At 36.4% G+C, this 11,533-nt stretch overlaps 2 protein-coding genes and 1 long non-coding RNA gene across 6 annotated transcripts; 1 reads left to right on the top strand and 2 right to left on the bottom strand.

Moving 5' to 3' along the window:
* Nucleotides 1–967: 967 nt before the first annotated feature.
* Nucleotides 968–2,364, bottom strand: LOC122409268 (uncharacterized). Its single transcript, XR_006260642.1, has 3 exons — nt 1,872–2,364; nt 1,352–1,498; nt 968–1,270 (listed from the first exon to the last, which is right to left on the bottom strand). It is a non-coding gene; the product is annotated as an uncharacterized lncRNA (long non-coding RNA).
* Nucleotides 2,365–3,066: 702 nt separating this feature from the next.
* Pus10 (Pseudouridine synthase 10) lies at nt 3,067–5,474 on the top strand. Of its 3 annotated transcripts, none has more exons than XM_043416779.1 (7): nt 3,067–3,310; nt 3,417–3,527; nt 3,607–3,917; nt 4,033–4,208; nt 4,307–4,432; nt 4,653–4,845; nt 4,972–5,474. In XM_043416779.1, the coding sequence occupies exons 1-7, from the start codon at nt 3,170–3,172 to the stop codon at nt 5,426–5,428; spliced, it is 1,515 nt and encodes a 504-aa protein (XP_043272714.1). In that variant the 5' UTR covers nt 3,067–3,169; the 3' UTR covers nt 5,429–5,474. The 3 variants fall into 3 exon arrangements, with proteins under 3 accessions (XP_043272714.1, XP_043272715.1, XP_043272713.1); XM_043416780.1 differs by having other exon boundaries at nt 4,027–4,208; nt 4,710–4,845; XM_043416778.1 differs by having other exon boundaries at nt 4,027–4,208.
* A 2-nt stretch (nt 5,475–5,476) lies between these two features.
* Vps50 (vacuolar protein sorting 50) lies at nt 5,477–10,961 on the bottom strand. Of its 2 annotated transcripts, none has more exons than XM_043416777.1 (9): nt 10,360–10,961; nt 9,600–10,115; nt 8,373–9,049; nt 7,896–8,283; nt 7,405–7,698; nt 6,842–7,318; nt 6,536–6,657; nt 6,170–6,359; nt 5,477–5,978 (listed from the first exon to the last, which is right to left on the bottom strand). In XM_043416777.1, exons 1-9 carry the CDS (start codon nt 10,447–10,449, stop codon nt 5,868–5,870), a joined length of 2,865 nt encoding a protein of 954 aa, XP_043272712.1. In that variant the 5' UTR covers nt 10,450–10,961; the 3' UTR covers nt 5,477–5,867. The 2 variants fall into 2 exon arrangements, with proteins under 2 accessions (XP_043272712.1, XP_043272711.1); XM_043416776.1 differs by having other exon boundaries at nt 8,373–9,052; nt 10,360–10,959.
* Nucleotides 10,962–11,533: the final 572 nt, after the last annotated feature.

Genomic DNA, 11,533 nt, shown 5'->3' with positions numbered 1-11,533 from the left:
TTGTTTTTTTTTCATTAATTGATGTTATTTTTAATTTTCGATATCTCTTTCGATGAGGCAGGGAACATTTAAAAAAATTACCAAGGAATATAGGAAAATTTGAAAACACGGTCACATGAACTTTGGTCCAATCCCAAAACGCAGCAACAGAGGATACGATAGTTCATAAACATGTGTTTTGTTCATTCAAACTGACTTTTTTTATCCATTTTTGTAGAAAAATACTACGAGTCAAAATGCCAGATCTTTTCCCTGACAAAAGACATAATGTTGATCGAGTGTTTGTGATTTTCAAAGCGAAGATTATTCTCAGTAAAAACCGATTAATAAGTGTGAATATTTGAATTCTGGGTTGGAAAAACTTCGATTTTTGCTGCCGCATTCAGAGGTTTTTCCTCAAACAACGTTTGTTGTTTTTGCGAATACTTCAATCTCCAAGCGCGAGGTCTCGGGTCTCCCTATTCGTGCCTTATGGCCTCTGCACACTGCGGGTGATTAGCGATGAGCGCAAGGCATCCTTGTTGGCTATCGCTCGTCGCTCACCGCTAATCACGCGCCGTGTGCAGAGAAAACGTTAACGGACAAAGCCTGACCATGAGAGCTCGTGTATCATATTTGTTTGTTGATATTATGCGCATACTGGGAAAATTGTTTGTAACATTTATGACAACATGATAGTAGAAATAATTGGAACTTTGTGAAGATCAGAAGATCGATACAAAACATCGAAGTTATCGAGCGGTGGGAGAATGGAAGAGAGGTGTTTGCATTGCGACGACACTTTCGTTTGTTGCAATTAGACATTTTGATTTGTCGATATTTTTAATTTTTTTTTTTTAATTTTAATTTTACTTTAATTTTATTTTATATTATATAAACAATATTTATATAAATTTATATAAAAAAATATAAAAAATATATTATATAAAAAATTAATTTAATTTTAATTTTAATATTAAGACCAACATAAAAGAGGAAATTTAGACAATTTCCTGAGATTTCTGAAGAAACTGAGGTTTCACAACAGATAAATTGACAACACAAACCACATTTTTTGCTTCCAACGGAAAAATTTCACATTGTAGCACTTTTAGCATGATTGTATTTTTTGGTTATTAAGTCAGTTGGTATCTATAAACACACACGGTCGAGAATGAAATTATTCCAGAAAACTTGCAGCGTTCAGTGATTTTTTGCATTTTCCGAAACTTCGTTGTTCCATTCGCGTTAGTGGTCATCGCTCTGTTTACGTTGAATATACGACTTCATCCTACACCATTTTGTTCGTTCTCAAAATTCGAAAAAGATAATGCACAATCGAAACGACAGAAAAATTGAAAGGGTCAAGTACTTTTGGTATGCGCTGTGTGTTCCCAGTTTCCATGATTTTCTTTCTTTATATAAGCCGAAATCAAATTGCACATAACAAAATGGCACCCAGAAGTGTAATTGCTCGATCTTCGATGTACGTTTCAGCGATATAGTAATATAGACAGACCTGCGGTAAATACAGAAGGTATAAAAACGAAAAACAGTCGTGTAATTTTTATTTTTTACTTCACTCGTTTTTTCATGAGATTGGTTAGGAAGCCCGAAAATTGTTATATTTCGAGAGTACATATACGAGCGTGACAAGGCTTCTTATTGAGCAGCCTTTTTTTACGGTGATTTAGAAATCGGAAGCGTTATTCGTAAGTGCGATGGAAATAACCGAGAAACGATATGCCTATTTTCGGATACGCTTTATATTCAAAGAAAGAGTTACGCGTTGCTCTTTTTTTCTCAGAATAAAAGGTGCAACAATTGAAATATATAAACAGGGTTGAGAAATAGTGTATAGCTGGAAGTCAGCTTGTATCTCTCACACATACCGAGGTGGAAAGAGAAAAAGGATCCTCCAGCAGAACAAAAACAGTGAGCCGCATTCCGAATTATGCTCTAAGAGTACATCCGACCAGTATAAATTTGTTGGGTGTGCTTGAGCACTATTCGCATTCGCACAGTCTGACCCGCGGGCGCGGTATCGTGAGTGAATAGCCATGGGCGTTCCAGAATACCTCCAGTTTAGTGGGTACATAACTATTTCAATATATCAAACTATCAAACATCAAACCTGCAGGATAGAAAAACTTTTTTTCGAGTCGAGCCTCACAACTCACAGCAGATATATATGTCGAGGAGAAACATGCCGAACTGTCAACTCCTAATCTCGACTAACTCTGTCATTCAAGCGTCATTTATTATTTTATATTTTCGTACTTCACGTCATCTTATACTTGAAGTTATCTTTTTTTAATATCGATCTCCGACACGGCCATCCTGACAGGTCACATGTCCTCATGTGAAGTTAGCTGTCACTTCTCCTCTGTAACGCGAATGTTTCAACAAACCTTCATTGGATAACATTGCCTGTTAGTCCTTCTTGAGTAACGAATGTTTCAACAAATCTCCAGTTGACAACATTGCCTGTTACTCCTTCCTGAGTAACGAATGTTTCAACAAATCTTCAGTTGACAGCATTGCCTGTCACTCTTCCCAACCCAAGTGACGAATGTTTCCAACTATTTGCCAATCAACAACATTTACAGGAAGCTGCGCATTGCACACCCACGGTTTCATTTAAGAAATTCCGATTTCCACTGGGCTACAACTACAAACTTCCATGTTATTTGATTTTACACTGTTTAGAATTATTATAAAATTCTTCTGCTGTAATTTTAAATTGTTCAACCACTTTACGTCATCACTATTCGTATTTTTTTTTCTTTCGTAAAATTGGATCCTGATCCCACTTCTGATGTCGAGGAGAAACATGTCGAACTGTCAACTCCTAATCTCGACTAACTCTGTCATTCAAGCGTCATTTATTATTTTATATTTTCGTACGTACTTCACGTCATCTTATACTTGAAGTTATCTTTCTTTTATATCGATCTCCGACATATAGATATAATATGTGTCTGTTGGCTGTTGATACAACTTACCGACCGTCGATATATTCCGAGTGCTAAATATTGCCGCCAGAATCGCTACTTTTCAATATTAGAAAACTATAGTCCGAAAAAAAAGAGTCCGTTTGACAACGATACCGCGTGTCTTATTATTACTGTACTGATTTTACAAAGTAGGTAAATTGAATTTGGGACTGTTGCGAGTAGCAAATATAAAAATGGATTTCATATCTCACGAAACGGAGTGCAAAATGTTTGGATATTTGCGGGATATTGGTTGCTGCATAACGTGCAGTTTGAGATTCGTGGGAACTCGGAATTTAGAGTCGTTCGGCGATCCGGCATCGAGTGCAGAGAAGGTTCCTAATTAATTGATCAGAAATTTCAGACTCCATGAAGGATATCCGATTTTTGTATAAAAGGTGCCACTGTTTCTTAAATTTTCTTAATTTATTGATGAAATAGATGAAATACGTCGCGGAGGGCGAAAAAATAATGGATGATAAAAATGTACCGTGCATTACTTGCCTGGGAATTTTGCAGCAGGGAAATACCCAAAAACATGTTCTAGAAAATGTAAGCTAACATAAAAAATCCGACTATTAATTTTTCGAGTAAATTATTTCGATCTGAAGATTGATATTTCTGTTGTCAGATAATCAATGCTGTGAAAAAATCTGATCATGACGATCCCACCTTCAATACAGCTTTGACACTGCCGATTTGTTTGTTTTTGAGAGAACGATCCGTGCAATATGCACTCACTGAAAAATTTGAACTAACTGAGGTTCAGACAGGTAATCTCAAACTCAAAACTCAAAATGTCAAGGAAATATGGAAATCCACAATGGCGATGCACCTCGAAAATGGAATGAATAAAAAAATGGTCTCATCTCCGATTCCTTCACCATTTTTAATAGAAATATGTTTTTCTCATGAGAATGACACGCCTGAAATCAAATCCTTGTAAGTAAAGTGAGAATCATTTTAATCCAAAAGATCAAATGCTGGTTTATCTTCCAAAAAGTATTCAAATGCTGTTCCAAAGTGTTGTGGGAAAAAAATTTGCCATCAGTTTCAGGTCAAGTGGCAAGAAAAATGAATCACAAATATTGAGTAGGAAGACGATGGAAAATACATTAGGCTGTATGACAAAAGAAAAATTCCAAGCAAATTATACAATTCCACCAACAAGACTAGAAAAATTTGTAGAAATTGAGCCAATTGTCTGTGTACGTTCCAGCTTATTCCTAGGAGGTTTGTTTTCATCCAGTTCTATTGATTATGTCAAAAAGTACAAATGACTACGTCAAACACTTGAAGCGACTTCTTTTAACTAAACATGAAGATTTCAGGTCGTTATGCAAAATATTCCCGTGAGCTCAGCCAAACTCCATGGTTCATAAATGGAGAAAAAAAAATGGAAACGTCTGTTCAAGATTTGATCTGTGGTTCCATGATCGAGTTGACCAAAGCTGATTGTGAGTAAAGCTTTATATTATTCCCATGAAATAACCATTAAAAACGTTAAAAATGGTTTGCCTAATTTTATGTTAGTTTTTGTTCCATTAATGAAAGTAAAAATTTCATTCCGATTGGAAACTTTTTTCGTGAAAATCGTTACTGAAGAATTAAATGAATATCCCTTCTGCGAGTCAAAAATCCTTTGATTTGGTCATTCATATACAATCGTTTGAACAGCTGTAAAATTTTTATCTTCCGGACGAGAGGACGTTGATGTAAGAAATATCCATTCAGGTAGACCATTTGCAGTGGAACTTGTAAACCCAAAAATTACAATTATTAATGACGAACAACTCGAGGCAGTTGTTCGGAATGTCAACGAGTCTACCAACATGGTTAAACTAACGACAAAATTGAAATTCCTTGACACGTGAGTTATAATTAATTGATGACGATAAAAAAGAATAATAATAATGCTGAAAGTTTATGAAAGAAAAACAAGTACCAAAAGTACCAAAGTCGAATGTGCGAAATAATAATTATTTTGTCTTTTCAGATCGGATTTGAAAAGATTGAAAGAGGGCGAGAACACAAAAACAAAAGTTTATCGTGCGTTGTGCACGTTCAAGAATGCTTCGAAGAAATCGATAAACTTAGAAAAATTGAACGCTTTAAAAGATGTGGATATCGTACAAAAAACTCCATTGAGAGTTTTACACCGACGGCCTTTGATGCCGCGAGTTCGACGGATACACGCGATGCGTACGCGTTGGCTGAGGCAAGATGAGGTGAAAAAGTTGCGAGAACGCAATGAAAAAACATCGGACCTCACGAACATTTCGCACATTGAAAATTTATTCGTACTCGATGTTAAGACACAAGCGGGTACTTATGTCAAAGAATTTGTGCACGGAGATTTTGGCCGTACGAGGCCGAGTCTCGGAGACATTCTCGAGGGTGAATTTGACATCGTGGCTCTTGACGTCACGGCGATAAATCTTGATTGGCCGTGACGCTGTTGATGATCTCCGTCCTTAATAAAATTTTCTAATTCTCAAATATTTACGATTTTTCCCCATCCATGTTTTTATATTTATTATTATTTGTTATTTATAATTGTATCGAACATTCGATTTTACAACATTTACACTCGATATGTTGCATGAGAGATTCACCCCTCGATAAAATTGCGCATACTTTTTTTCATTCATCTCTTAAACGATAAAAAAAATCAATATATTTCGATATTTTCCTCGATGATTTTCTCTGGATAATTTCTAATATTTAAAAAAATTTTTTACGAGTCAACATGTTTTTAAAGGAGTTTTCAGTAGCCCTTTCATTATTGCCTAGTATTCTCGATTCATTTAAAGTCCAAGAAACTCCAGTTTTTGAGAACTATACAGTACCGATGATTATTTCGGAAAATAAACTTTTCTCGATTCGCTTATGTTACCTGTTTGAACGCTGCTCCTCTATCAAACCTATTAATCTCTGTCGTGTTTTTTTGTTATTTTGACACGCACACGAAACGAGACCGACCAAGTGCTTCATCGAGTATTCCTAAAAAATCGAAAGAAATTTTGTTCCGTTCTCATGAGAATTTCAAAACAGTTATACAAATTTTATTTTTCAATTCTCTATCATGAAGACTCATATCATAAACGTGGCAAAGAAAAAGAATTTTCATTTTTGAGTTCCGGAGACATCGATTGGCAATATTCATTTCGTATATTTTTTGGAGGGTAAATTACCTTGTGTTCTTTGACCCACTCCTCAAGAGTGTTTTCCGGTATGTAGTAAGCTTTTATATACAATTCAACATATTCGCTGTGAGGCATGGGTCGCAGAGAAGCAATTTTTTCAAACTTTGATTTCAGTTGGGTAAAATCGAGCTGCATAAGACCGCGGCCACCATTCGAGCATTTCTTCGCGTTGGAAAAACTGCAAAAGCATCAAAAAGTTAGGATTCTTAGAACTAAAATGAACTCCGAATTTTTTAAAACTTTTACACTGATAAACCGCAATGCTTCATTCTGCATAATTCAGGGCCTGGATCCCAGCTCCTTTCGAGATCCCTAAATTTGTTTTTCAATTGAAATGAAGGTAAATATATTTACCCTTCAACCAAAGTGTGAGTTATTAAGTGAGCGACGTTTTCCCAGATTGAGGCACGGACTTGAGACGATAATGGGATTGTTTGTCCAATTTCTTCGAGACGAGAATCAATTGCTTGCATGTCCTGAAATAACATTTATTGCAATAATTGAACCGAGTTGATAGCAAAATTTGGCAAATCAAGGGACAATATCAACTAATTCCATGCTATTTTTTTTTATATATTTAACTGATTTTCCGAATAATTGATAATTCATTGTCGATTTATTGGAGGCGAAATAGGGATTGGAAAAAAAGAACAAACTTACCATTAGTAGAGTATCGATGTAACTACTATGCTGTGACATGACATCCCTGACTTCCCAATTGACCTTGTTCATGAGATTCAAAACGACAGAAACGTCTAAAGCTTGAGCAGCGACAGCCATAAAGATTGGTTTACGTAATTCGACAGCCGAAGCGATAGTTTGACTGTAAAATTGGTTCAGAAATCCTTGTTCCTGTTGTCCATTGACCGAGATAAGATGCTCGAGATATGGCCTCAAACATTCGTACTGATGTCCGAGAAATATTAAGGACTCAACCCCCACGACACGTTCCGTGAGGCCGAACAGTCTCGATGGTTTGCTGAGATCGACCGTCGTCGATAATTGTGGTTGATGAACTTTGTATCTTTCACTTTCTCGATTTTCACTCAACGGATTTTCATTTACTATTAAAGTTTCTCGAATTCGGGCCAGGCACAATTTTAATTTTGGATTGTACAAGGAGTCGCTGTTTATTTGCTAAAACAAGAGACAATAATTGTTGTTATATAACACAAAGTAAAACAGCCTATTAACAAAATAATGAAAAGATTATAAGTACTCACAAGATCTGATGTAAAAAAAGCGTGTATCGCGTAGAAGCAAAGCTCGAAGAATTGAACCATATTTTGTATGACGGTTATAGCTATCGAGCGGAGAAGCCTCGACATTTGTAAATATCTTCCACAGACCCTGAGCACACTGAGAGTGGTATTTGTGACCATGGGGCCATGCTGAACCTTGCCACGAATTTTTCGCTTCGATGATCTCGTTTGATCGGTTTCATCCACAAATTCTCTTTTCAGTTCTTCCGGCGTATCGTCCTCGGAATCTTCGGTGTAATAACCGGAAGCTTCATCCTACGAGAAAACATCATTTCCGTTTAGTCATTTGTATGGACAGAGAGTAATTTTTTTGGAATTCCTCGTTCCAGAAGACAAAATAAAATGCTGCAAATGGACTGTATATAAAAACTTTTCTTTTCCAGATATTTTATACCGTTAAAGGAGAAAAAAGAGAAAGGGAGCGAGAGAGAAAAGTAAAAATCATTTTGTACCGCGATACTGGATAAAATATCTTCTTCCATGGTCTCATCGGCCGCGATATCGAAAGGCGATGTACCATTCTCAACGCAATTGCTGAGCCAATCGCCGCCAACGACGGAATTCTCATGCTCGTTTGTGAAACACGGAGCATCGGAATTGCCCGTTGCGTTTTTACAATTGTTCAGAGCCGGTCGAAGACACTTGAATTCTTCTAACTGACTGGCAACGAAAGTCGATTTGACAGGGCATAATTCCCAGCCATCGTGCTCCAGGAATATTCTTAATTCGTCCAATCGGGAAGCGTGGTAGTGTGAGAAGTATGAAAGACATTGTTTTCTCATTGATTCTTGGAGTATTTCGGATTTACTGCCACACAGTTCGTCACCAACTTGCGTCAATCTGTGTATTCAAAATTATTTAAAGTTTCACCGATTGATTGAAAGGTACGTACGGGACGAAATAAATGAATGAAATGTGGAAAAACATACCTGTTGACCATGCCAAGAACCTGTACAAATTGTTCGAATTTAAACGATGTAAGATCGGTACCAATGAGAAAAGTAGAAATTTTTATTTCCACATCGTGCCACATTCTGACCATTCCACTCTCTAATTTCTGTTTAACGTACTGCTCATTAAATGTAGTTTCAGGATCTTTTTCTTCATCTGTATCGGACTGGCTTTTATTAGAACCATGCCAATTCAGTACTTGGTAATATGAGCTTAGTATTCTCCATAGAGATTTGCACAGATCAAGCAAACACATGATGAAATTTTCTCGTTCAACCGATTGACAAATTTGCTTATACTGTCTTTTTGTATCTCCCCCAACGTAGGTGTGTACCACCGTAAACGCACTGTTGTGTATCGCTGCTGTAAAATGCATGTGCAGTTGGTCCATCGCAGTTTGTGTCTTTCCTAGAAGTTTGTATGCTTCCTGAACTGATGAATAAGTTCGGTGTTCAAATTGAGCACACATTTTTGAGAGAGTCATGTCCAACGTTTCTTCGACTTGATCCAACGTATCTTGAAGCTTCCCATTCAATGCAGCCACACAGCGAAAGTGTTTGTACGTCTGAGCCGCGCTTTGACACTCAAGGAGCAATGATATTGCACCGGGGAAATTTTCTTCGTTCAAAAGTTCTTGCAGCCGATCCTCTGTGCGCTGCTGTACAAAATTTTTACTTTTGTTGTTTGGTCTCTTTTCTAATTTATTCCGATTATTATTTCGAGCATTAGGGCATTATTTGATATTTTATGAATCAATTATAACTTTATTCATGGGGTTTGTGATTTTTCAACAAATTACTCAATTCTGTTCATGGATGAACATGAATAGACTTAGTAGTAAAATGGTTGTGTACTTATAACGAGAAATTTTCGTTTCATAACAATTATGATATAAGAGAAAATAATTTGGGTCAATTGGCGGATGCATTTATTCGCTATTCAGAATCATAGATCTAGATGATTGGTTTGAAATGTAAATTGAAATTGGTGACCAAGAGACGAGCCAAAAGTGTGTGAGCCGAATAATTTCAACAGATTTTTCTAGGCTGTTCTCAGAACTCAAATACTAGAGATTAGACAATACCCGTGGGTGCTCTTTGTACAGAATTCTGCACATTTCAAGATTAATCCTGTGACTTATTAATCTATGACTGATCATTTTAACTTCAGGGACATTGATAAATCAAAAATGTTATTTTATTTACCAATGTTTTGATGGTGCTGAGATTATTCAACAATTCCTGGACGATTTGTCTCTTTCTGTAGTTAGCAAGTATGCCAAGACTGGCAGTGGTAAATTGTTTTTTTGCAAGATTGAGATTGGATCTGCCAGTCCTACAAATTTGCAGCATCTCTCCAAGCTGATCTTCGGTTTTCAGAATCCTTTGAAATTCTTCCTGGCAGGCACTCTGTTTTTGCAATATTAGTTGAAGTACCTTTTTTGATACTACTTGCTGTTGCTGTCGCAATCTTTTGCAATATTTTTCCACCTCTCTGCAATCCAAAATCTCAGGCAACTTTTCTAGCTCATGTCTGCATGAGTCAAATTTGTCGTCGTTTCTATAATAAATTGTTTCTATCGCTTCAAGTATTTCTTGATCCGTGACAGCTTCGCTCTCCGTGGATTGACCCGCCTCTGATTTTGTTTCATCAGACTTTTGAGATTCTATCGGATTGAGAAGATCCGGATTCAGACCCATAGAAGGAATTTTGGCTTGATTCTATAATGTAAATTCCATTAAAGGAGATAAATAAAAAAATTGATCAATTTGAGCATTAAAGAATTGAGGACAACTTATGTAGAGGAGTAGTGAATTTAAAAATTTCAAATGTCCTTTTGATATAACCTCACTTTTTTAATTTTCTACCACCGACAGATAGAAACAGGTTTTTTTAACATTCAAAAAATAAATATAAATGTTTCGATAGATATTCTTTTTTATTATATATTTTCATCGTACAAACCTGCTTATTAATAAGTCCCAAAAACTTGCATTTCAAATCCTCCATCATAATAGAGTTTTTGACAGACAGACCTAATTTGTTGCGATCCATTTGTCCTTCGTGTTAAAAGGATCGAGAAAGAAAACACTGCCAAAGATTGCGACAGGATTTGAGAACGTTTTTACACAACAGGCAACAATAACGTGACCCAATATGACTCAAACATCCATAAAACTGTCATAGTATACGGTAGCTGCTTTTTTCGTTTAACCGTATGTTTTTTTTTTTTTTATATCCACGAGCTTTAACGTCTACGACACACTGTCACTACTCGAATGTACAATTGTCATGCGTGTGCTACGCAATTTACATGAATATACGAAATGTTGTACATGAAATATACAGACAGTATTTTCACCGGATACGTGGGTTTGTTTTGACATTCGTGTTTGTGCGATTCAACTGGTATGAGTGGGCTCTAATCAATTGCCTAACGGTAATTGGGTCGTTCTCCAGTGGAAATATCCAATCAGGGAATGAATTAGATCACTTAGCTTAGAATTATTGTGATGCAAAAGTGAGAAGATACTTGATCTTTACAGGCAGATTTTGCGATTTTTCATTAGCTTATTCCTTCCACTATACCCAAATAATGAGTCAGAGTGTATCGGTACAATACTGGCAATTAGGAGTACGCGTTTGGTAGTGTAGCCACCATGTGCAGACCAAATTGAGTAAAACTATATGAATATAATTTTTGAATGTATTCTTTACTAATTCCATTTCTTTCTTCTTGAATCCCAATTTCCCTTATATCATAATTTTGTTTTGTTCAACAAAACAGTTCAAATTGTTTGAAAGTAGTACTTAATATGAGATTTTTTGTATTTGTTGATGATCAAAGAGATCTCTGACGCTCTTATTCCGCACTCCGTTTTATAATTCCATCGAAAACGTCCACCGACATTTTGCTTAACCGACTGACGCTCAGGTTCAGCAGGCTAGAGCTAGAGTTTCAGCGTTGGGTGCCGAGCGCCTAAAGACGAACTCGAAATCCTTCCCTTTTTTTGCGCATCTTCCCCACTTATCTTGCCTTTGATTGGCTCCGTTGACGCCATTTCATTGGTTCGTCGCTTTTGTACAATTTCGCTCCCAATCCGTTTTTTTTTCAATTTTATTTTACCACGAAATAATC

Source organism: Venturia canescens, chromosome 4 (genome assembly GCF_019457755.1).
Source record: "Venturia canescens isolate UGA chromosome 4, ASM1945775v1, whole genome shotgun sequence".
Classification (NCBI taxonomy): Eukaryota; Metazoa; Arthropoda; class Insecta; order Hymenoptera; family Ichneumonidae; genus Venturia; species Venturia canescens.
Note: the sequence above shows the minus strand (reverse complement) of the source record. Positions and strands in the feature narration are given on the sequence as shown.